Here is a 25,352-nt window from a genome sequence, read left to right on the forward strand (position 1 = left end):
CACCCTTGGTTGCCTTTTGTGTGTGTCCATACAGTAATAATGAAGTAAACAGAAGCAATGATGATGTCATGAACTCACATTTATTCAGACATCATTTTATTTCCAAAGGACTCAGTAAATAATAAAATGAATTTCATATCTCAAACAAATAACAAATGTTGTAAAAAAAAAAAAAACTAAAAAAAAAGAGGATAGGATATAAACCCAAACATACAGTGTCCTTTGTTGGTTGAGACGGTGCCGAGCAGGAGCTGGATTTAAAATTTGTCAGTTGTTTCATGGAACAAAAGCATTCACGAAAGCTCCAAACTTTCTGCACTGTCTCTTATAAGAGGAAGATGATGAGGCGTTGGTCATTGGTCGGACTGATGAAGAGGTTTAACACCACAACATCACCACTAGAGCCGACAGCAGAGAATCCACACGGTCTTCAGATTCCCCAAAAGTGCTTAGTCAAGATTAGCTGTACTGTATATATACTGCAGAAATATGAGATTAAATCATTTATAACCTCTCTGCAATAGAACAAGATCAAAATCATATCTTGCATGGCGATGAGGTTTACATAAATCCCAATATTATAAATAGCACAATATTTCATCTTTTTCCTCTCCCTGATTTCAAAGTACATCCAGTCCAATACATATGACATGATCATAAATGGAACTGGATGGATCATTACCTACTTTTACAATTATATATTACATTTATATTTCCATATATATTGTATATATTACATCCTTCATTTGATCCTTCATGTGGTATCCTTTATTTAGACTAAATAAAGGCATGCTTGAGCCGATGGTGATGTGGACGCCTCTGCTGTCTCCAGACATTGTACTTTAATAACGTCACTATTCCCTGAGAGACATGTATACGTCTTTTGGACAAGATATGCATCTCAATAACTGTACATAAAAATGGAACAATGCAATATCTTTTATCTATGAGTACTGAAACCAATCAGGATGCCTGCTGACAGGTGGAAAGTGTTCCAAGCACATCCAACTGGGAGGAAGACACAAGGCCAGAATATGATGGAGCGCTCTTATATCCCATCTGACCTGGGATCCTGGAGAAGGTGGTCAGGGAGAGGGACATGTGGGCGGTTTTGATTAGCATGCTGACCCAGATCCCACAACAGATACGATTCAATTGTTTCAGCACAATTCATTGAAGTTCTAGTTTGGGAAGTTCAAATAGGAGTATGTGCTAGTTAACTTATTCTGAGTCCAACCCTGGTTATAGGCAGAAGAACAATAGTTGCTAATTCATCCAGCAACTGGTCATCTTTGCTCAAGCCTACCATAATGTTTTCGTTCAGATAAAAGCTACCAGAGGAGCCTCACGTTTCAGTCTACAGAAATCGATAAATCAGCTCAAGCTTCATAGTCAATTCTCTGCCTGTTGCATGATTTAAATCAGAGGTTGAATATAAGGTGCTTATAAAAAGAAGGGACACATGGAGACAATGATAAGATGGAGGACAAAGGAGAGGAGAGAGTAAGGAGAGCTGCTTGCAGTGGAGGTAGTGGTGGTACTGGTGGCACTGGTGGCATTGGTGGAACTGTTGGAACTGTTGGAACTGTTGGAACTGTTGGAACTGGGAGAGAGAAGAGTTCCCAACGTTGCTGTAAGGAAGTTCTTGAAGCGGCTCACTTTGTCATGGATCATCACTACTTCTTTGACCCGACCAGTGCTGTTGGTGCTGTTGGTGCTGTTGGTGCTGTTGGTGCTGTTGGTGCTGCTGGTGCTGACCGTTAACACTGCTGCCTGGAACCAGGTGTTGTCCAGCTTACACATGAGAGGACCTCCAGCGTCAGCCTGAAATAAGAGACCAGGTCAATATCCTGAAGTCTCATACAGTATATGTGGAATTTGTGATTAATCCTGTTCTGATGTAACATAGGAGTGAACATTCATCTAATATTCATTTGATCTGTGTGGACCCTTAATCTAAATGCCCTGGAGCTCATTAATCACCTGCTCCAGTGTAAATGTTGTTGTGCAAATGCTGCTGTTACTCGATGTGCTGCCACAGTCCACCACTGAGGCCTGAATCTCCTGTTGAGCTGCAAGAAGGGAGAATATATCAGAAGAGAATGACAGAAGACATGGTTGTCAGTTCAAAAACAAACTCAAACGTTAAGAGGAAGGACTTGATTTACCAACAAATTGACATGGAAGCTCACTGAAAGATATTTGTGTCACTGGCGTAAGAATTATTATAAACTTCTGACTGCACATGGCAATGAAAGTCCAGCTTCTCCTGAAAATATAATACCCTGTGTTTAATGCTGAGTGACAAAAGCAGCTCAGAATAGCAAGGTTTGTCCAAGCGCCAGGAACAGTGGTACCTTATGGACGTAAGTAATCCTCAGGTTCATCTTCTAGTTACACAATGAAACCATGGGTTCCATTTGTATTGAATACACTCCTAATTGAAACTAATTTCTGGCCAAGTAAGACTCTAAGAATTGCCGATGTGTCCTTTTGTTCAGTACTTCCGAACTTCATGTTGTACATAATAAGACTTTTCATGGTCCTGTGATGGACTCACCTTGTCCTTCCCCTGAGCTTTGGCCAGTAACATAGCACTTGGTGCCAACAGGAATGGCCCTTCCATTGTCTATGCAGATGGGTTGGATGTGATTAGAGAGGGTCGGTGGGCTTGTCAGGGTCAGCACCGCCACATTTTTCCCACTCAGGTTGCTCAGAGTGATATTTGACACTTGTGAGCTTGTTTCGAAGGGGTTCAAAAAAGTTTGCGGGAAACGGCCCAAGATGACAGTCCATTCAGACGGAGTGGTGGACCTGTAGAGAATGAAAAAATAAATAAAAAATGAACCTCACTCCAACCACGTAAATGTTCAGGTAAAACAGAGGATCACACCTTCAAATAGAAACGCTACTTAGAATGACCAAACTGTGAAGTTTTAGAGGTTTTAGATTAATTACTGTGTTTTTCCAACAACAGTTGCAAGCGGTGATTTCCATTCATATCAACTTGGAAAGGGAATGTTTTTGTTGTTTTGAACTACACCAAGCATTAGAAAAAATGCAAACTTCTGTCTTAACAGTTCATTTTTGTCTGTTCTTGTCTAAGCTTCTGTCTTGTGAACCCTGCAGACCTCTGAGGTCATCTGGTTCTGTCTGCTCACTGCTCCTCAGGTTTTTTTTAAAGTGTTTTTTGTATTTGTGGAATTAAATTCCATCGGATCTGAGGTTGACTCCCACTGATCAAGGCCTAAAGCATCTCTAGCTTCATCTCTCCAGCTTTCTGTTACTCCTGCAAAGCAGCCATACATTATATAACATACATAACATGTTTTTATTCTCTTATTTGTTTTGTTTTTTTAACATCCTGTTTACCAGCTTTATCTTAAGTCATATTTGATTGCCATTGCCCGATCTTTTTATATCCATTTAATGTCTTTTTATGCTCTATGCGACCCACTTTATATTAAATGACCTTTGTTTCTGAAAGGTGTTATACAAATAAAGTTGCCTTGCCTATCCAATAAAAAAAAGACATTTAGGATTAAAATTTGTTTTGCACTGCAGGATTGTAAAGGAAACATAAATTGTAGTAAAAGTAACATGCAAAACCTGGGTATGATTCTTTCAATCTGGTCTCAATCTATTCTGATCCCTTTCCTGGGCGTTACACATGTCTCACCTTGAGAAGCAATCAGCACTGCTGAGCACAGAATTCTCATTCACCAAAGTCCCGGCGCACACAAGCGTTCCGTTCATCTGTAGACTCGCCAACCACGGCCAGGAGCCTTCTACCGTCACATCACTTCCTCCCACTAGACGGGAATTCAGTGGTGCGTTACCACAGGTTACAGCTGGAAGAAATGTAAGGTCTAACGTTATTCACCAGACATAGAATGAAGTTAACATTTAAAGAATTGTGATTATTGATGGGTTTTAAGGTAACGTCTAAGACTGTAGCTTATGCAGCCTCACTACTACACATTCAATGTTCAATCATCACAACTCCAACTTTACAAAGATCTAAAATAAGACAGAATTTTGGGAAATGTGTATAAAATGATATATGATGCATTTAGATCATTTTAATTTGATTTAAACTTACAACTACAAATACACGTGATGTCCTGTATTCCGCATCATCATAATCAGAACTTTTTCATCGCCGTGAAGTTGTTTATTCCACAGTAATCACACAATATGTTGTCTCAGTCATTACATGGCTAAGTATCAGTAAGTATTCAATTCAAATGTATTCATGTAGCAAAACACATACACATACGCATGAGAGGTACTCACGTGCAGGTGTGGTGGTTTGGGTGGTTGTTGGAGCTGTAGTGGTTGTGATGCCTGCAGGTGGCAGACCCGCACAGCTGACGCTTGAGTCACTGTCTGTCCCCGTCGATTTGAAGACCACAAAACCTGGCTGGTTGCTGATGATCTTGCTCTTAATCCAAGAGTCATACATGGACACTTTGGTGTAGACTCCTGGGAATTCAGCCATGGCACATCCCCTTCCAAAGCTCACAATTCCACCCTGGATCCACCGATTGCCCTTCTTGGTCACCAACGGACCACCTGAATCACCCTTTTAGAGAAAGACGTATTTTGCGAGTCAGCCAGGGGAACATAACCTTTGCTTCTAGGATGTTGTAAAATCCTAGAAACACCTTGTTTCATTGAAATTCTCACCTGACACGAGTCCTTCCCTCCAGCGCGTAACCCAGCGCAGATCATGTTGTCTGTGATAGCTTCCACTCCATAGCTACAGGCACATTCTCTTCTCCCCGTAATTGGAACATCCACTTCCTGAAGAGCTTTTGGCGGAGGAAGAGGCACTGCAAAGACACAAGATCACAATTAAGGCCTCAGAGTACATCAATTAGTCAAACTGAGGGGCATAAAGATTTGTACAGTTTGTTGAGTTTTTGGCAACAAAAGTGAAAGTGTGTGCTGATATCCCCCGTTTATAAAAAATGATTTCATAGAGATCACAAATGCTGCATTAGAGTGGTACTGGACATTGGGAAATACAGGCAACAAAGTACGTTCTTACAAGTCGTAAAACCACGATTCTGTGGTGTTCTGATTCAGTTGTGATTGATAATGCAACCGTTACACCTTTTGGGCGCCATTTGTCTAACTATTATCAATGCAGGTAATTGGGTTTTAACTGTCACCTCCACTTCTGATGTTTCCCCAGCCGGTGACCCAGGTGGTGGTGCCGTTAAAATAGGTGCTGCCTGATGCTGCGAGGCAGACTGGCACTATGAAGTTGGTGAAGTTCACTGTGGAAGAGAGCTTCAGGAGACAAACGTCGTTGTTGAAAGTTTCGGCATCATAATCGGGGTGAAGAATGATCTCTGTCACCGTTCGTAACACCTCATTGACGTTTGTTCCTTCTTGATTCTGGCGACCAAGATATACAACGAGACCAGACGTTCCCGATGAACTGAAGGTAGAAAAAAAAAGTGGTATAAAATGACATGAGAAGGGCTGCAGTCAAGAACGCTTTAGGTAGAGTCCAGGTTAGTTAAAGACCAGGTCCGGTCTGTTTGTGTCTCAACCTGCCTTAATATCCCCCTTCCCTTGTGTGAGCCCTCAAGTTGTTAATGCTCAATCAAGATGTAGTTTAGCTTTAGATTTCTTCTTTTAAGTATAAAACCTTTCAGGATTACAGCAATGAAAGACAGTGGAACATCATCCCTCTTAGATGTTACTCCTATATCAGTATAATATCTGTGAGGAACTGATGAAGGCTTCATGCTCTACATTGTTAGAAGGTTCTCCAACAAAATCCTCAATTAGCTCCAGTCCTGCTGCTTCGTTATCTGAGACTCTGATTAATTTCTTTCACCTGGCATCTGGGTACCTGAGAACAACTTAGAACAGCAGCAGCAACAGAAAAAAAGTGATTTATTCATTTCTTCACGCTTACCGTGAGAAGCAGTGAGCAGCAGTCAGCACCCAGTCTGAGTTAATCAGTGAGCCGCCACAGAAATGTGTGTTGCCTCTGTGCAGACTGGCCTGCCAGGGCCAGTTGCCGTCAGGAGCATTGATACCTCCAACTATCCTGGTGTTGAGGGAAGCCTTACCACACACTACAGCCAGAAAAATACAAGAGAACCACGTTGTGTCTGTGTGTCTGTATGTGTAGTGCATAACACAACAATACAGGAAGCAAATTACAACTCATCTCACTCCAGTCTGATTAATGAAACGGACCGATGAAACACATATGGGACAAACTAGACATTCTAGTAGTCTATATGTGGTCAAATTAAGACATATAGGACTTCTAATATAGGTCAGCGCATGTGTTTGGACTTGTGGGTTGCCTGAAGTAAAGCCTGAGTGGTGATTTAGCAAGGGACAAGCAGAAGGGAGAGGTGGAGGGTTTGTGCTAAGTACGTCAACATTAATAAAGATTTAACATGAATAAAAAATGTAACTTACCATTTGCTTGTGAGTGAGACTCTGAAAAAGAGAAAACTTAAGTTTAGTCTCGCACACACACACACACACACAAACACAGTCTTAGTGGCTCTACAATTTCCATACATCAATGCGTAATCAGGACAACAGAGGTCGCTGTTGTCACACTTGTGCATGTTTAACAGGTCTGTTATCGCTGCTGATTCTACGACACCAACACGATTGTGTGTGACATAAGAACTGTTCTTTTAAGGTTCTATTCTGAAAACTGGGATGTGTTTGTCTAGTCTTTAGTTGTTTTTGTTCAGTGTGTCCAGACATAATGTGAGGCGTGAGTGTGACAGTGACAGACAGGACAAAGGACATTTTCCACACACAAATACCAGTAAAGACCTGGAGATACTATAAGCCGCTGTACATTAAAGTAGTGCTTCCTACTTTACTTAAGCCAAAGAGTATCATCTCAAAGGTAAAGCGACATCTCCCCTCTCCATACATCTCCATATGATGTTCCAAAGAGCCTCGCTGTGCCTTTGTTTCTACCCGTACAGACTTTTTGCAACTCTTCTTTCAGTAACATAGCCCATCAGTTAATTAGACTGCAGCTGGTTCAGAATGCTGTGGACAAACTGGTATGACTGTCTCTGCAATCCTGTCAGTCAAAGCTGCAGGGAAAACACATCCTGCAAGAGTTAAGGTCGCTGAGATTGAGGCTTTACAGAGCCCTGAAGGAGAATATTTGTCATTTGTCCTTTGAAGGGTTTAAAACCCTTCAAACTGGTTAAACAGGAGATAATGGGGCAGATAATGGCACATGAGGAAGGTCAAAGGGAAGATCGACTAAAACTTCCCTCCAGGCTTTTCATCTGTACCCACAATGTCAGTGAACAGCATTCTTCCAAGGGGGTTTGTTCTTCCCTTCTCCACTTCTTCTCCTTCTGTTCTTACGTTTTGAAGTTTGTTTGAAGTCATTGTGATGTTTGTCATGGACCTCTATTTGAACATAAATGTGTCTTGAAGAGATACAAAACCGCAAAAGGCACACGTGAACACACGGCAGACCCGTGGATGGACGCAGCATGAGGGTGTGACAGAGGGTCGTTACCTTCACTCATGTCTGTCCGTTTCTATCAAAAAGCACGTTTACTAAATGTTATTGATAAGTTATATTAAAGGAAACAATGTTTATTTAGTGGTGTTCACAGATTACATAGATAAATCTGCAGGTGAAGTCTGGAACAATGTAACAAATCTCGTCTGTGTCCCAATTAAAGCCTGCTCATAAATCTTGTTGCTCACACTTCTATTGTTGAATTTGTGTTTGGATGGTAAAACTTTCTCTTGAGGCGTATACAGCAGAAATTGCTTTATAATTAACAGTTTACAATTTCTTTAGGCATCAATTTGCAGTTTGTGTGCGATTTTAGAGTGCTGTTTGAGGTAAATGAAGTGAACAGATCAGAATGAATCAGTCACAGATACGCATCATTACGTGATTTAGTGTCTGTATGCAAATGAGCCACTGCACCATTAAGAGCTACAACATTTAAATGAAGAACACACTCCATCCCCTCAGAGTTAAATAAGCTTTAAACGACGACAAGTTCCAAACTGTCAATGTCTCAACTGTCATCTGTTTCTATCCAAATATTCAAATTTAGGGATTTGATCCACTTTAGGAAACTCAAAGAATTCAACATTTCTTTACAAATCCAAAAAGAATGAACTGTGAACTTCACTGATTATAAACACGAGTCATTTAAATCATTAATGTAAAGTCAGGGACACGATTTACAAAACTTGTGAAGGAAACATTTAGTGTGTTTGTAAATGAAAAACCTCTGAAAATCTATGCAAAGGTGTTTGTTCACCCACAAGAGACGCCTGGTTTGTTCTCACAAAGCCTCCAAATCCTACACACACGTTGGTGGTAAACCAAGATGGTACATAAACATTCATTCAGAGGCGGATCAAGCAAGGTAGGAGACTCGCTCGGGCCCCTAGCTGAGGGCCCCCCCCCCCCCCCCCTTCCTTTTATCCATCACCATATATGTTTACATAAGGGTTGTTTTCCTATTTAGGATACAAATTAACTTTTTGTCGGCTACTGTTCGTCCACGTACTAACAGACCCGGCGAGCAGATTGAAGGTGACAGCAGGTTCTGATACTGTTTACCTTCTGATCACAGATTTTAATTGCAAGCACCAACAGGGTTCCAAAGGGCCTCCAAAGTGCAGTGACATAAACAGTGAGCTTCTTACCTGGCGTCAGTAAAGCCAGCAGAGTCGCCGCACAGAGCAGTTTGCAGGAAGCTGTCATTGTAAGTTTGTGCTGCTGGATGTAACCTCCTCAGTCTCTGTGTCTCTCTTTGTCTCTGGCTTTCTCTTTAATGCAAATACACCTCCTCTCTCAATCACTAGGGCAGTGTAACCTGCTCAGTACACTCCCATTCCGACACACACCACACGCAACACCTATCACACACCTGTCGCCAACCCTTAGAGGCCGGCCCCCTCTGCTGCGCCTCATTTTTGATGCCAGAGATTGATGTTGTGGAGCTGCAGGGCCGGTTTCATCGGAGTGGGTGCTGGGATTTGTGCATGTGACACTGAACAGGGAATGGAAGGCATTAGTTCACCCTCTGACTTTAGATAAGAGGAACAACACGGCCCGGCACCAAAGGTTCAAACCTCACTTGACCACATTCTCTCACTGAAGCCTGGATAGATTACAGACGTGTTGTTGCACCGCCGTTGTCCCTCTGTCCACACACGTCTTTAAGGCTCATACTGGTGCTTGCACGGCCTCGCCTGTTTTCTACAGAATGTATACATGTTACATCACAGCAAAGCAGTTTTGACAGTGTATACGTACCTTCACCTTTCAGATTTCAGTGATTTCAGCTCCTTTCATTGTAAAAAATCTCAGCCGGGATCAAAATCTCATCACAGCAGACGTCATCAAACACACAATTACAATTACAGCCTACACACTGTCGCCAATGGTGGTAACTATGGTAACCAAGTTCAGTAAAAAATGCATTCAGAGATTGAAGCCTCTTTCACCTCCTTTCCTCGGCAAGCTGATTTTAACAACAAAGGGAACTGAATTCAAAGGAAAACTATTTGAAATAAATAAATGATGGGAAGACGCAAACCCAGAAGGTAGCTACAGCACACAACATTAGATAGTACAATTCCTCAAAATCTTCTTTTTTGATAGAATTTGTCCTGTAATTTCTATATCTATTTTATATGTTTTTGTAATTTACTTCTGAAAGGTTGGTAACATCAATTTAACAATAAAATGATAATAATCAAATGCGGCATAAGAGCACAATCAGTGACACAAATGTAATCTACCAGTGACATCAAACTGATAATAATACAAGTGAGTGCTGAACATTACACAGGGAAACAGGTTCCTGACACATCCAGTCATCATGAGGAAAAGAATTTCACGTAGAGACAGAAGTGACTCACAGCAGCTACGGGGGGGAAACTCCAGGATTATGCAAAGCAGCACTGTGAGATAGTTGACAATCTGTTTGTTTCCTTGTCACCGCGATCAAAGGAACAGAGACCTTGAGGTGTGCTGGGCCGCTGAGGAATGAATGAAAGAACCGATCAACCTTACAGTGAGCAGGTCTTCAAACTAAACTCTGGCCTCTGGACAAGTTTGACTCTGTGTTTACTCAAAAATGTACTGAATGTGAGAAACGAGACAAGCCACAGACGTACAGTCCCCCATCCAGTTTGATGATTGCACGACAGGGTTTCCTGCCCTCTCTGATGCCTTTTGGTAAGGAATTCCATGTCCCAACTGGACAAACTGATAAGGAAGTCTGTGTAGATCATAATTGGACTTGGTGTTCCCCTCTAGTGGAGCCGGTTTTTGACCCTGAGCCGTTCTTACAGTTTAAGTGGTGATGGTGGAGAAAGACTGTTACTCTTGTAGAATAAGCATATGAACAAGAAATGATTCTGTTGTATGACTTTCAATTAGTTAAGAGTGAAATCAAGACGCATGCCCTTCCTCTTTTTGTCTTGTTTAGAATTTTTTCTGTCTTTTCTGAAATAAGTCTCAAATCGGCAAATGTGCATAAAATGAAGACCAAAATGTCATTTTCCATTTAATGTCACAACGCAGATGCGAAGTTTGTGATAAGAACAAAGGGGAATGTTTCTGTGGTTGTTCTGCTGAGAACATACAGGATCTGCTGGTTAAAGCTAAGACGCTCTCAGAGAAACTGAATGGAACAAGGAAGCTTTTGATGGACTTACAGTAAATCACGAACTGGAATTCCTGAACAAATGCACAGTCATGCTGATATTGTCATGCAGTTTAAACTCCTGAACAGGGTGAACCAGTGAGATAAACATTCTTACAGCTCAACAGGAATTAGGTGCACAAGAGCAGAACTCTGTGGTTGTGTGTTTATGTTTAGAGCCTGTGAAAGTATAATATTGTTTAATGTAGTATTGTTGTGAGTTTCACATTCTCCAATTGTAAAAATGTGTTGTTTATACACAGAATTAACTCAAAGGTGTGTCATAGCCTTCCTGTACCACCTGGCGCTTTTTCCTCTCTGGGATGAGAGCGAGAGAGAGCAACTTTGGAGCTGCTGCAAAAAGCAGAGCAGAGAAAATTCACTTTGAAGAATCGGATCAAATCTCCAAACTCCAAACACACCACTGCTGCTCGATGCTCAGGAGAGTGAATGATGGTGAATACATGAAAGAGTCGTTCGTTAAAATATCAGTGCATCTATTGTCAGACATAAACAACATAGTGATAGCTCAGAAAATGAAGAAACGTCTCTTACCTGCAAAGACTGTCAGAGAAAGAGACATGAAAGTGACAACAAAGATCACCAGACAGCAAATCATGGACATTGATGCGGCTATCATTATTAAGGTCAATCATTAATTAGTCCTTCTTCATGGCATGGCATTATTGTAATGGAAACAAATGCAAAATTATAATAAAATATGGCTCCTTCGATAGTAAAAGGTTGCTGATCTAGAATGTCAACTGTTTCTTTCTACATGCACACATGCGTTAGGAGTTTTTAAAAAAAACATTTGACTGACAATTAAATTTCCTTGGCCTTAATGATCTGGATTACTGAGAACCTTCACTGACGTAACATCACAGAGCCGATTCCAGTCTTTGTACATTCACTAACTAAACTCTTTTCCAAGGCAGAGTGAGTCAACTGATGACTGATCTGCCAACTTCAACCAGGAAGGAAACTAACAAAATAAGTTCCTGAAGAAACCTCTTACACACAATATTATCTTGTTGTTATATATGAAGTGTTTACATATGCACAATAACATCTTCAGCCTCAGAATATTACATCTCTGTCCGATTGAACAATGATGAGCTTTTTTGTGCAAATGCTGTGGTGTCCGTGTGGTGGACGCGGCCTCACACCTGTCAGCGTCAGACATTACAAGTGTTATGTTGCCCTTTAATCATCTGTGCTTAGGTGGAGCACAATAATGATTTTTGCCAATTACACGCCCACGCAATCGCTCCAATTATAGTAATCAGAGTTTGATGGATGTTTTAATGTTCAACCATTTAGCACATCTGTGTTCAACTTCATTAGGACTCTGATTTGCTTCCAAACACTTTTTATTTTAAAACAAACAAATCCACAATACTAAAACCATTTAAGAGTAATAAATACAGTTTGTCTCAACAACAGAAATATCAAGTACAACGTCTAAGACATGGGGGGGGGGCCTCATGTGTTGTGTGTTCTTGGGTATGAACCTAAATGTAACAGTCAAACCAGAACATGTATTCAATCTGAGGGTGGTGAAACCTGCATCAAATGGAATGTGTAAAAATAAATCAAACATTTCTGAACATGTGTTTTTCCTCAAAATAAATTGGATGGATGGATTTGTGTATCGATTCCATAGAATTGTTGATACATCATTGTTTACACCCCAGACTGACTGATTGTTTGTTTGTTCCATGTAAATACAGGATTCGGCTTGTGGTACAATTTGTTGACAGCGTGGTTGTGAACAATAGTCTGGGTGAGGCGAGCCAGCCCAGTGTTCTTTATGTCCTCAGATTGAACAAACCTCTAATTAACTAATGGGAAAAGAAGACGCCCAGGTTTGACAAACAAGTGCCTGTTCAAAACATGATGGATGTTTCGGTTAACCTGGTCTGGATTCTTGTCTTTATCTTGGGTTTCCTTGTTATCGGGCCTGTGTTTCACAGTCAGGAAGTCCAAATATCTGGACCGTCAAGTGTAAATTGCAATGGGAGGACAGTAACAGCCAGGCTTTAATCTCCTCATTTAAGATTGCATTTGATCTAGAGGCTGTTTTATAAATGAGGCCGTGTGAAGTGGAATTACTTACAGCCAGAGGGAGAGCAAACAGAAACACAACTACAGTCACACGCATCTCTACAGATTCAATAAAGGGTTGACTTGAGCTAACAGTGTTATACAAAAGGGGAAAGGTTGAGGGCTGGGCTCAGTGTGGACGGGGGTACAAAGACTGCTCTTTGTCCAGGGCTGGAGATGGGGAGTGTGTTCGTCCTTGACGGATGGTTCAGTATGGCCGGCCTCGCCTCTCCTGTCTGCGGTCACCCCTGTAAGAAAAATAAGCCTTTCGTCAGCCGTCAGCATTCAACCAATGAGCAGCATCTTTAACGTCTCTTTACGTACATTGAGTTCACTCAGTCACATTGTTAGACCCAATACAATACAATCTAACAGCTCTGCTATAAGCCCTCCCTTTGTGAGGCTGTTAATGTTCAGTCTGAATGGTGCTTGTGTCCATAGAGTGTGGCGCTGTTATATAAGATGTATGTATTGAAAGGCTTTTCCTCATGTCTGTGATTAGGTTGGACAACAATCTAGTGAAACCAGTTGGTGGTGGTGAAAGTGCAGAGCTGAACACAGGAGATGAATTCAATTACTTTGCCGGCATAGAACCATTTTCCTGTGACATGTGACATATGTGTTGCAATAAACGCGTGTCGAACCTTGTGTCCATCTTGCCCGGGCTGAATCCTCCCCGGTCACTTCCTCGGTCACCTCCTCGGTCACCTCCCCGGTCACCTCCTCGGCCACCTCTGAAGCCCCCGCGGTCGCCGCCTCTGCCCCTGAAGCCACCTCGCTCGAATCCCCCTCTTCGCTCTCCTCCGTAGCCTCCTGGCGGTAAAGACAATTATTTAGTGACACCTTTTAAACAACTTTCAGACTCCTGTTATGCAAAGCAGCACTGGGAATTAACTCTTCCTCCATCCATCCTCGAAGACAGGAAGTAAATGCTATAATGGTGAGCTTAGGTGGCTTGACATTAGTGCTAACAATAACAAACTAGAACAAGGTCTAAGTAAAACAATTGATACAAGTGCATGGTGACTGTCAGCTTCTCACCTCTCTCCATCGGGGGCATCCCACCGTCGTCCTCAGATTTAGGAGCCTTGCACTGGTTACACTCATTTCGCCATGAAAAGTTTAAGTTGCCACAGTTGCTAAAGACAAACAGTGGAGATAAGAATCAATACTCACAAATCAATGGATAACCACCCTGGTAAATCATAAAACATGGTGTAGGTGCCAGTTACCGGCTCAAAATTAAGACCTTTTTCAGTCTAACAGTGAATTTGGTTCACATGTGTTAGTGATAAATTACATCTAAGCTAACCAGTTGATTAATCACTTTATTTAAATGGAAAGTTATGGTCTGATCATGGCCTCCTCATAACCTGTCAAATACCATAATTTAGAGACTGAGCCATGTCTGGAGGAGTACTCGGCCTTGGTGGAGGTATGCGCTCTCTGAGTGGCTTCTGTTTTTTTGACTCCAAAATCCTCACGTACGGGCTTGAACATTTCCAGTCTCCGGCCCTCTGCTGTCCTCCTCCTCCTGCTCCTCCTCCTCCTCCTCCTCCTCCTCCTCCACCTCCTCCTCCACCTCCTCCTCCTCCACCGCCCCCGTTGCCTCCTGGGAAGCCTCCACCTCGGCCCCCACCAAATCCACCACGGCCCATCGGCCCTGCATAGGGCAAACACCCAAAATCAATACAAGTAAACAATAAAGTCTACACAGGATATTCTGTATTAAATGAAGTTGTGATATTTGTATGAGATATGAAATTCACCGTGCTACATTATGAAAACAATCCTTTACACCTCTACAAACCAAATTAAATGCGAAACGATGAAGTGCCGACTCACCTCCTCGCCCTCGACCTCCCCTCATGCCGCCTCGACCTCCAAAATCAGCTCTGCGGGTAGCGAATGAAACCTTAATGGGATTACCATTGAAGTCCTTCCCTGTAAAGGAGCGAAAACAAAAATGTGTATCCAGTATAAACGATTTGTCCTTTCTGCTTCCTTGCTGAGCACATGAATCCGTGACACCTGATGACTGAGGAAGACTTACCATCAAACCAGTCGATGGCAGCTTTAGCCGAAGGGGGGTCATCAAAGGACACCGTGGCCTCCCCCTTCAGCTTTCCCGTCTCTCTGTCCGTGTACAGGTTGATCATGGGCAGGCCTGTCTTCTTATTAAGCTGAACGGACCAAGATTCATTACACCAAAACATTTTCTTGAGCAATGAGTGTTTATCATTTGTAACTTAAGCACCATCAGCTATTCTGTCTGCCTTTAGGTACCCTTGTGATCACAGAAACATAGGGATGGTGAGTTGCTCTCTCCGTACCTTAATAATCCCAATCTGTTTAAAGAAGTCTGCCACTGATTCAACAGTGTAGTCATCTCCCAGGCCTTGGACAAAGATGGTGTTATTGTCAGAGTTATCCTGGTCCTGCACTGTTGGTGGACGACATGAAGACGCATTAGAGAGCCGCAACAGGCCAACAACACACTTCACACGTCACGCAGGTCATGTTTCTATTCTGTAAGTGACACCCATCCTGATAAATATGTCTTCATTCTCCTAAACAAGTTCTATGTGTATGTGAATTCTAAGGTCTCTCCTGATTGGTCTCTTGATGCTTTGATGTTTAATACTACTGGAGTACAAATCATTGGCTCATTCATATCAACTTTGTTGAGAGAGGCACTATGGAAGCAATATAGGTCAACAAACCCGATAAGCAAGTACTTACTAAAGCTGGGTCCGCCGTGTCCATGCCCCTGGTCTCTTGGTCCTAAGAGGGCAAGAAACTGATATTAGTTGGTGTAAAAAAAAAAACTTTTATGAAGCAGATAGAAAGACCACATACACATACTTCTTTCAATCCAACTTCTCACCAAAGCAACTACAGCTTTACACGTCTCACATCTCTGTACGTGCAGGTATGAACTCAGTTCCTCAACATAATAACACGTGACAACTAAAATATTCTTCTTACATTCTTGTCTTTGAGCTGTTGTTACTCCATTCAGCCAGTACGTATGGTGATAATCATGTAACGCTCATCAACACTTGAAAGGTTCCCGGAAAACTAAACCATGCATATTATGTCACCGGGAAAGCCTGCGGTCAACAGAACACGCTGAGAACCCAAATGATTGAGTTACTGACCTCCTCTTCTTCATTTTTGTGCATCAGAATAACCACCATTCTTTACACACCATACCATTTCACTGGTATGTCATCTTTGTTATGAACCACACTTGATTCTGACAGTTCTCTCTGCACTTTGGTCAGTGCAAGGAGAAAACACTCGCGGTGATTGAAATGCCCAGAATGCAGTTCAACAGACTGCAATACAGGTTTTGAGTTGGATCAAAATACCATCAACTGGACTGGTGTCACGCATCCATTCCTTTGGCTGGTGCGTTTCCATCTCCGTTACAACTTCTTTGGTTGTTCCAGTCTCCTGTATGGCAGCCACTTCACAAAGTGGCTGCCATACTTGGACAGCAACTCTCCAACCTTTGGTTACATTGGATCACAAATGGTGATGCAGCTTTTGTCATACCACCTTACAGCCATGAACAGAGATAGAGCCACCGGAACCTTTTTTCATCTGCGTTGTTATGCCTCATCATCCTTACTACACTACCATATAATTTAAACCCATTATGACAAGTGCAACACTTTCCTCAGCAGCGGAAAGTTTCTTTGTTGCAACACTCAAGTCAACAATCTGATCTATGATCATTGACATTGTCACTGAGTTGACTAACCAAACAATCACATTTAAAGCTCAGCCGGTAGAAGCTGTTTCTCCAAGCAGCTTTATTCTGAAAATGGTAGATACATTCCAGCAAGTCACTGCTGAATTGTTTTAATCTCCCTGTGTGACAAATAGTTGAAGTTAAACTTTTTTAGGGAATCCAGATTTCCAAAATGTTAAACATGAATTAGAAACCAGGTTTGTGGGCCAGGAGGCCACAGTTCTACGACTTTTCTCAGATTATGATGACAACAGCACCTCTCTCTCTCTCTCTCTCTTATTGACAGACTTTACATTACAACTACAAATCACACATTAAACCGGGTTTTTTACTTTATTAAACATCAGACTCATCATGTTGCTTGAAGCTTTTCTAGCCTTGCCATTAACAAGCCATTATTGTTGTTTCTTTTATTTGTGAAGGAAACTTCCTTTGTTTGATAGTGACAGCTTAGAGAGTGAGTGGACATGGTGAAATGCAACAGGGTTCTCGACTAGACATGAAATCGGGACATGGAACGTAGTGTCTCAGAGCTCGACTGCACCTCATTCGGCAAGTGCTTCCAATTTGCACACTTCTGGATTACAGTTGTCTCTTGCAAGCCGGACTTGAACTGGGGGCGTTGCCGTTGAATGGGGTGCATCTCAAAGCGAAGGTTCCTTTCCTTAGGGATAAGGTTGGACCTGTGCACAGTGTTGAATCCCTCCTTCTCCAGTAAGTATGCAAGAACTCAAGCCGTATGCAGACAGCCACATTTTTAACAAGGGTGAGATTTTTGTCTAAACGCACCACCAAATGGCCTCGCCAGAGGCTGTGTGTCTGCTTTTCGTGTACAACCAGCTCCCACAATGAGTTCTGTTAACCATTCATACAGATGCTTGTCAACAATACAGTAGGCAGAATATCAGTCTCCTGCATGGCCTCACGTCAGGCACAGACTGGTCCATCTGCCAAGCATGGGTTTCTCTAGTAAGCTCCTGGGGTCGTGATGGGGCGTGTGGCTCTAACACCATGTTTAAGTGGATTGTTCCTCACCGTATAGCCTGATACCTGCCAGTACTTTGTGTTTTGCCATCTTCTGGGAGTTGCACAGCCCTGCTCAACTCAACCTTAATTAGGAACGGGATTTCAGACGGAACCTGTCAGTGTTCAAAAAAAGAAACAATCCATGACGGGACCAACAGAGTGACTGGATAGCGTTCAATGTGTTGATAAGAGCGGCAACACACATGAAGGCGACCACTCACAATCAACAGGTTTTTAGATTGCAAACATCTGTATCCATCACACCTATAACGCCTTTCACATTTGTCATTTTGAGTTGTTTACTCTGGCTCTGTCAGCCCTTCACGTGAAGAGACTGATGTTTGATGCGTCAATGACTCATGTTCTTCCAATCAGCTCTTGGCATCTCTGTGCAGGAAGTCAGTGAACTAAGCAGATCAAGTGGGAGTTTCTGTGTTTGGCAACTCGTGTTTGTATACATGCCAATCTCAAATCTACAAAGCAAAAATGCAGACGAGGTTTGAAGAAAATAGCTCTTGCTTATTTGCATTGAACAATAAATCCACAAGTGTGATTAAATGTAGACACCCAGTGTGTGATCCCAGCAAGCCTCTATTGTTCAAACTAGACCAGTTTATAATCCACTCAATTAAGTCTCAAATTACCTGAACAAACCTGTTTTAACTAGCCAACAATTATCTAGACGAATCTCATTGCCGGTCTGTCTTTAACAGGATTTACAGCCATTTTGGTATGGAACAATGTTGTCAAAAGAGAGGATACAAAGACCTTTCATTTCATTCTTTCTTTGAAAATGTATGCAGAATATGTCTGAACCCACATTTCCCAGGCTGATAAGAAATAAAAACCCACATTCCAAACAATGTTGCCAAAAGAAAGAGTTGTAGGGGCTCATCTGATATTTGTACACCCAACAAATACTTGTTTCACATAAGACACCATCATGGTCCTTACAGGGGCACATGAAGACGGGAGAAAGCGTCTAAGATCCTCCATCTACAAAGATCAAATTCACAGCCAAAGAGGGCAAAGCACAACGCATGGTTAAAACTCAAGAGCCCATTAAATTACAGCACAGCTCCATCTGCTGGAGAATTCCCACAACGGTTTACTTGGACTCCCTGAGGTCAAACACACTCAATCACGCCGATAAAAACCCAGCGGCAAAGACAACGTTGCACAACACACTGAGGACGACAACATCACTCAATATGTGTGTGTGTGTGTGTGTGTATGTGTAGGGTTTAGTTCACGTCCCAGTTTATGTCAGTTTGTGCCACACGTAATCACATCGTCTCTGCGTTTGTATAATGCATGCGCCGCTATCAGTGCTTAGCAAAGTAATCAATCGATGAAAATCAGTGTGAGAAATATACTTTTCCTTGTCCAAACATTTTTGATGGGTAACTCAATTACTTCTTAACACTTTCACTCCCCATTACAGGCAACATGGCCAAGTATGTATGACACCCAGGTTTATAATCTTATCCAGCGTTGTTATTTCCCCTCCCATTAACTTTGACTCATCAGACCTTTGGTTCAAATGTTTGTTTTTTTTGTCACTTACCACCGAACTTATTGAATCCTCCACGGTCGCCCATTCTGATGAAGAGGAAGAGAAAACAACACGCATTGAAGGCTGGCGCTCTCAAGGGTTGTGGGTTTTGGGTGGGTAACCTTCAATCTCAGTGTTTCCATACAATCCACCCTCTTCCTTTGGCTCTTGCCCTGCTGACCCCCTAACATTCTTCATTTATAGCTTTGGACCCCTACCTTCTTCAGTTACAGCTTTGAACCCCTACCTTCTTCAGTTATAGATTTGAACCCCTACCTTCTTGAGTTATTGCTTTGAACCCCTACCTTCTTCAGTTATAGCTCTTGAGTATACCTTGGAGATTTGGACAAGAGGCCCTTCTAAGGCCTTTGGAGTTAATTTGTTCATGAGCACCTCAGGTTTTCTGTTTTGTAAACCAATAACTCCATTTCAGTGATTTGTGTGTTTACCCATTTTAATCCATTTTATAACTCGGTTTGGTAAGAGTTAACCAACCCAAACGCCTCAGAATTCAGGATTGGCCTTTAGTGTATCTCATTTCTAAGTATTCTTATTAATTAAGCAACCCAAACATAAGACCTTAAGCCTTCAGGACAGGTGTGTGGTATCCAGGTCTCAGACCAGCTTTGCTCTTTACACAAATTCCAAACAGAACAAGGTGTCCTTTGAGACTTTTACGGAACACACATCTTTTCTTACGTCCTCCAAACTACATTGTCTTTCATCATACTCCCCTTCAACTACAAGTACGCTCAAACTGTCTATGGACTTTCTCATTTTGCGATTCTCCCAATGAAGGCTTAAGAGTGGAAACCCACCGAGGAGAGGAGGGTAGAAGCCTAGGAGAAGATTCAAAGATTGATTAAAGCAGAGTATTAAACAGGGATCCTGTAAGGTGGGGTGAACAGGTGAGCAAGGCAGGCGAAGGGAATGTGTTGTGTTGTGTTTGCATGTGGACAGACCAGACATAGGACCAAGTCATCCCTATGGAGTCTTTTCTTTACCAATAGGGACACTCCAGTTCGGGAGCATAGACCACGCCTCAACCACACCTCTAACCACCGTCCCAACCTACATAGACCCAGTCAACCCATTGTGTTCCTCCGACCCTCCCATCTCGACCCATCATACATCCCCTTACCCAACTCATCCCATCATCCCTGTTTTCCTTCTTCATTCCCTTTCACCCATGCCACCTCCATCTCCCGTCAGGACTCTGACAGAGGTCCACTGCTCCATCCCAGAGGGAGAGCTGATCCATGAATTGCCTCGATCCTCGCGCACGCTTCATCCCACGCAACTGTCCTGTCATTAACCAGTTGTTGTGGCGTGGTCTCTGCTGGTGAACACATGTTGGCCCTGGTCCTTACTGGTCAGGCTAAACAAACTCAATCTACGTCGTGTTGGTGAGATTCGAGATTTAAATATTCAGTCAGTGATGTGTTACGGGTGTCTGAACATTCAATGAAATGGTGAGCTGAAGTCTAACTCATCTATTCATTACTAACAATATAAGGATAGAGACAATAATATACAGTACCAGTTTAATGCATACACAGACATCAACTTACCGGATCACAACCAATATTCTATTCATGCTACTGTCAGGTTTATTTCTCATGCAAGTCAGTACTGTTCATGTTTTCTTTCACATCCTTGTATTATGATGACTGATCTTCCAGTCCTGTTGTTGTAGTTGTTATTGTAGTTTGTGTGACACCGCCTTCTTTACGTGCATCTAATTAAATTCTTAGCAGTGATTGATTGTTCTCGGTGTGTTTTTGTTTTTGATCGTGCCATCACCGACCGATTAGATTGTTTAGATTGCTCGCTCTTTGGTAGACAGAATCATCTCTCTCCAAACTGTCAAGTCTGTCAAGAGAGAAGCATTTTTCAGTTTACGTCAGAAGAAGGTCTTGGCACGAAGACAACCAACTGTCAGTGTGAGTGTCAGAGTTAAAGACTTTCGAGTAACAGCAGCAACATAATGTACCACGGGCACCCACGTCCCATTGTTATCTAACAGAGAAACATGTTGGAACCCTGTTGCACTTGATTTTTCGGTTTTGTCCACCGAAGAAATGTTTCAGTCCGATTTGAGCGTCATGTTTGCTATAAAACGGCGAGCTCAGTCGGACTGCAAAACATCATATTACGACTTTGATTTGTCTAAATAGTAACATATTATATTATACTATTTTACTGTACCTATGAAGTAGATCAAGCAGAGAAGCTCCTCCTCTCTGGGTCCACATGCAGTGGATCCAGAAATAATTTAATTATTCAGTTCATTTAATTATTTCATGATTTAATAATTACACATTTTCACATAATGACTTGGATTTTAATTTTGACTAATTGTGCAGCCGTAGAACTCAGCATGTTTGGAATAAAAACCATGAGCCTTTACTCAAATTACCCTCGTTTTTTCAGTTGCCTGACTGAAGTGATTAGGGGTTGAGGGTTATTGCTTTAAAAACCACATTTCACCTGTGGTTCAAATGGATAATTGTAGGTTTCACACACTAACTTCAAACTAGTAGCCATGATCATCTAAAGTCTCTCTTGTTCATGGATCTGAGAGTTTGCATTCAGTTATGAAAGGCATCAAAAGAGCAGAGCGATTGCTGGACCCGACAAAAGCTTTGTGACAATTCCCAGTTGGCATAGAATCTCAGTTTGACCCGTGGTATCAGTCAAAACTGCGTGATCAATACCACTGTGAACAAGTGGCCACTCTCTTTTGTTAACACACGGCTTGAATGGTCAAGAGTCATTCAGCCACAAAGACCACGAACTGAGCCCAACAAAACTGCTTCCAAAACGCCATACAGCTTGATTTTGACTCTTTATCCACTTTTTAAAAGTTCAACTTGAGCAAAACTACTGCTCTGGTGTGCTTTAATGCAGGCTGGCCAAACTTTGAGGTACACACCATCCATTGGTGAGTTGATGGCCATTTTGGTTTTGTGTATTTCTATACCCTGGTAACATATGTCAAAGTGTTTTTGGGATATTCTGAAAGGGTTCTTCAGCGTTTAGACCAAGAGATTTAGCACAGGGTTTATTTCTCTGCACAAAACTTTATCCAGTTGTGTTGTAAAGCACAAACATAGGTTTCACATGGGAACAAATCTTAAACAGTTGCATGTATGATCTGATCATGTGGCTCAGAAGTAACCACTCATGTACATCAACTGAAACCCAAGATTTATACAGTCAACTTTGCGCACAAAAGCCATTTAACTGTTTGTACATACATTCAGGGTGTGAGACACTGTATGTATAGCTACAGATGTGGATCAGCGCCCTCTCATTGCTCTTCATGGTTCCACATTACATCAGTAAGTCTTAAGTGAGTCGACAGGATGCAGGATGATTTGTGCATTCTGATGCACAAATCGGACTGACAACATAGATGGCCATTGAGTTTTAAACACTTACCCCATGCCGCCTCTGCCTCTCGGTCCACCTCTGCCCCCTCGGTCAAACCCACGGTCATAGCCGCCAACGCCTCGACCTCCGAATCCACCTCCCCGGCCCCTGCCGCCACGCCCGTCCGGGCCTCCATAACCACCTTCCTGACCGCCATATCCTCCACTCAGCGGTGGGCTGTCCTCTCCATATCCTTGCAGAGAGGTAGAATGAATTACAACCATATATTATTCAACGAATGCTTCCAAAGTTCACTTTTACTGTATATGTTGTTGAGGTCCAGATATTCATGTTCAAAACAAAAAAAAATCATACCCTCCTCACAAAGGAAAGTCAACAAATTGAGTAATTACACATTAAAATGAGTAAAAATTCATTTGAAACGCTCCCTAACTGGAACACGTGTTTTACCTCCACTCTGATCGTATTGGCTCTGCTGACTGTAGCTCTGAGGAGGAGGGGAGCTGTAGCTGGGTGGCTGGTTGTAGTGACCTCCTCCTCCTCCATGAGGGCTCGGTTGTTGGTGGCTCCCACTGCTCCCATAGCCACCAGACTGACCCCCACTGCTGCTGTAACCACCTCCACTCTGTCCTCCGCTCGGTGGTGAGTTGTAGCCAGACGCCTGCAAGCCTCCTTCATAGCTGCTGAGGGTAGGTGTGGAGAAAAGCATTACAAGATGTTGTAGCCTTAAATGTTCACTGAATGCATCAAAACCAGGAGATGGTGAAACTCCAAAGCTTAGGACACAATCTGCAAGTCACGATAATAACACAACATCTCTAAGACATCTTCATTGGCTCTGATGGCGTCTTACCCTGCAGAGGAAGAAGAGGGGGGCGGAAGCTGCTGGTTGTACCCAGAGAAGGACGACTGCTGGTTGTAGCTCACAGAAGAGGGTGGGCTGCTGCTGCTGCTGTAACCCCCCGAGCTGTAGGACTGACTGGAATGAGTATAAGCACCTCCACCTTGGTTAGAGGGTGGTGAGCTATATCCACCTGAGACAAAAAGAACCACCAGAACAAGCAGAATAAGTAATAAGTACCAAAAAACATTCTCGACGTTCAGAAATACTATGAAGCTCCTTCATGACAGTTAACGGGGCTCACATACCGGACTGAGGTTGGCCAAAGCTGCCGTACCCTCCCTGGTTGTAGGAGGCAGAGCTGCTGTCGGAACTCTGGTTGTAGCCCTGCCCTCCGTAGCCCTGCTGGTTGTAGCTCTGACCAGAGGACTGACCATAGCCCTGACTGGCCCCACCACCATAGGACCCATACCTACAGGAGGACAAAGACGTAACAGCATAAGGACAAAAATATAAAGACACATTTTCATTCATTTCAAGGCTTTTCTAGAAGTGAGATTACTATTATAATTACGTTGTTAATACATGCATTAATACATTCAATAACAATAATATAGAATCTAAAAAACATGATGGGGCTCTGCACATTTGATGTATACATTCATTTCTCAAGTCATCTACTGTATATGGTACTAGAAGCTATAGAGCCTGATCATAGAGCCATATCGCCCAATCCCCATTCATGTGATCCCTAAGGGGATGTGAAAAGAAGATTGTTCAGTCTAAATATAGTTTGAGCATACTGAAGAACTTACCCCTGGGCAGACGCTTGTGAATAATCTATGGAATAAAGAAGGCAGTGTTAATAGCATGGACTTTGAACTTTGTTTTAGTATTTTAGTCTGAATTAATGTTACACTAAAATACACAGTGGAAGTTGACAGCCAGCAGTGTGAAAAACTATTGCTACTGTCATTAAAGACAGGTTGGTGTTTAGATTATCTGAGCAAAGAGGCCATCAGCCAAATCAAACGAAATCTGTTCACTGCAGCCAGAGGCAAAGCGAGCTCACTGAGTGAACACAGCGTCTCTGCTCTGTGTAATCAATTCAAGGGTGGCAATGTTGACTGGTACCAGGAAAATAGATAATTTAGTTGAACACAGTTGGCGAACACCCGAATCTCAATCAACAAAGGATAGTCAGGCGGTTATGTATTCACTTTTAAACAACCATAAAACCCTAACCCTAAAACACAGATATTCGCGAGAGCCACTAAATAATATTTCCCAGCTCTCATAATACTTCAATTCAGCCTTTCTTGCGGGCAGGGGACTGCTTTCTGCTGTCTGTTTATCTAGCCGATAAAAAAGTACTTCGCAAAATTATAACGTAAACAAACTAAAGCGTAAAGTCACCAGTTAACACAGTCACTAGCAAAAGCACAACACTGGCGCAAAGGCATCGGGTGCCCGTGGTCAGCGAGTCTTTATGAACGCTTTATAACAAGTCCCCTCGACAAGAGAACTCCAGTAACTTCACGTCCTGCGTGGGAACAAAATTAAATGCCACTCTTTGACCACCGGGCACAAAATAAACAATAGCCGACCTAAACGTTAAATGCCGACTGTTAGCTTAGCAATATAGAGCATTTCTAACGTTAGCCGTGTAGCACCGAGGCTAACCGGTCGATACGTAGGTTAGGCTAGCTCAGTATGCTTCTTACCGTTAGACGCCATTCCAGCGGAGAAGGAATAGCGTCAGAATTGTTATTGTTATTGTTATTGAGGTGGGAGGGTTGATGAGGATGCCGATAAAGATGGATGCAGGTGCGCAGTCAGTGGCCACCGGCAGGAGGGGGCCTGTTACATACCAGGGTCACGTGACTTGAACATGTTAGGTCACGCTATTTTAGAGTTTAGACATTAACTATTTATTGAAAATGGTAATTTGGTCAATTTACCTTT

The 25,352-nt window shown here is 42.4% G+C and overlaps 2 protein-coding genes across 6 annotated transcripts; both read right to left on the reverse strand.

Annotated features, from left to right (window-relative positions):
- Positions 1-61: 61 nt before the first annotated feature.
- On the reverse strand, positions 62-8,935 carry LOC142992497 (polyserase-2-like). 2 transcript variants are annotated; one of them, XM_076142965.1, is made up of 10 exons: positions 8,695-8,935; positions 6,454-6,474; positions 5,936-6,098; positions 5,178-5,449; positions 4,690-4,835; positions 4,297-4,585; positions 3,680-3,869; positions 2,561-2,814; positions 1,984-2,072; positions 62-1,824 (listed from the first exon to the last, which is right to left on the reverse strand). In XM_076142965.1, exons 1-10 carry the CDS (start codon positions 8,750-8,752, stop codon positions 1,444-1,446), a joined length of 1,863 nt encoding a protein of 620 aa, XP_075999080.1. In that variant the 5' UTR covers positions 8,753-8,935; the 3' UTR covers positions 62-1,443. The 2 variants fall into 2 exon arrangements, with proteins under 2 accessions (XP_075999080.1, XP_075999081.1); XM_076142966.1 differs by having other exon boundaries at positions 3,680-3,851; positions 8,695-8,933.
- A 2,904-nt stretch (positions 8,936-11,839) lies between these two features.
- fus (FUS RNA binding protein) lies at positions 11,840-25,255 on the reverse strand. 4 transcript variants are annotated; one of them, XM_076142925.1, is made up of 15 exons: positions 25,112-25,255; positions 24,203-24,227; positions 23,696-23,859; positions 23,400-23,580; positions 22,997-23,226; positions 22,595-22,778; positions 19,163-19,197; positions 15,552-15,593; positions 15,143-15,252; positions 14,863-14,992; positions 14,655-14,753; positions 14,298-14,472; positions 13,851-13,948; positions 13,454-13,622; positions 11,840-13,057 (listed from the first exon to the last, which is right to left on the reverse strand). In XM_076142925.1, the coding sequence occupies exons 1-15, from the start codon at positions 25,122-25,124 to the stop codon at positions 13,018-13,020; spliced, it is 1,695 nt and encodes a 564-aa protein (XP_075999040.1). In that variant the 5' UTR covers positions 25,125-25,255; the 3' UTR covers positions 11,840-13,017. The 4 variants fall into 4 exon arrangements, with proteins under 4 accessions (XP_075999040.1, XP_075999039.1, XP_075999042.1 ...); XM_076142924.1 differs by having other exon boundaries at positions 22,997-23,229; XM_076142927.1 differs by lacking the exons at positions 11,840-13,057; positions 13,454-13,622 and having other exon boundaries at positions 13,856-13,948; positions 14,230-14,472; positions 22,997-23,229.
- Positions 25,256-25,352: the final 97 nt, after the last annotated feature.

This window comes from Genypterus blacodes, unplaced genomic scaffold (genome assembly GCF_046128005.1).
Source record: "Genypterus blacodes isolate CSIRO-AG114 ecotype Tasmania unplaced genomic scaffold, CSIRO-AGI_Gbla_v1 ptg000022l_1, whole genome shotgun sequence".
NCBI classification, from domain to species: domain Eukaryota; kingdom Metazoa; phylum Chordata; class Actinopteri; order Ophidiiformes; family Ophidiidae; genus Genypterus; species Genypterus blacodes.

Excerpts from the sequence above, each read along its gene's own strand:
- LOC142992497 (XM_076142965.1), bottom strand. The coding sequence starts at position 8,752 with ATGACAGCTTCCTGCAAACTGCTCTGTGCGGCGACTCTGCTGGCTTTA. Across the intron at positions 6,475-8,694 it reads GCTGGCTTTACTGACGCCAG|AGTCTCACTCACAAGCAAAT; the intron begins GTAAGAAGCTCA and ends TCTCTTTTTCAG. Across the intron at positions 3,870-4,296 it reads CCAAACCACCACACCTGCAC|ACCTTACATTTCTTCCAGCT; the intron begins GTGAGTACCTCT and ends GAATAACGTTAG.
- fus (XM_076142924.1), bottom strand. Across the intron at positions 14,754-14,862 it reads TGCCATCGACTGGTTTGATG|GGAAGGACTTCAATGGTAAT; the intron begins GTAAGTCTTCCT and ends GCTCCTTTACAG. Across the intron at positions 14,473-14,654 it reads GGGAGGTCGAGGGCGAGGAG|GGCCGATGGGCCGTGGTGGA; the intron begins GTGAGTCGGCAC and ends TGCCCTATGCAG.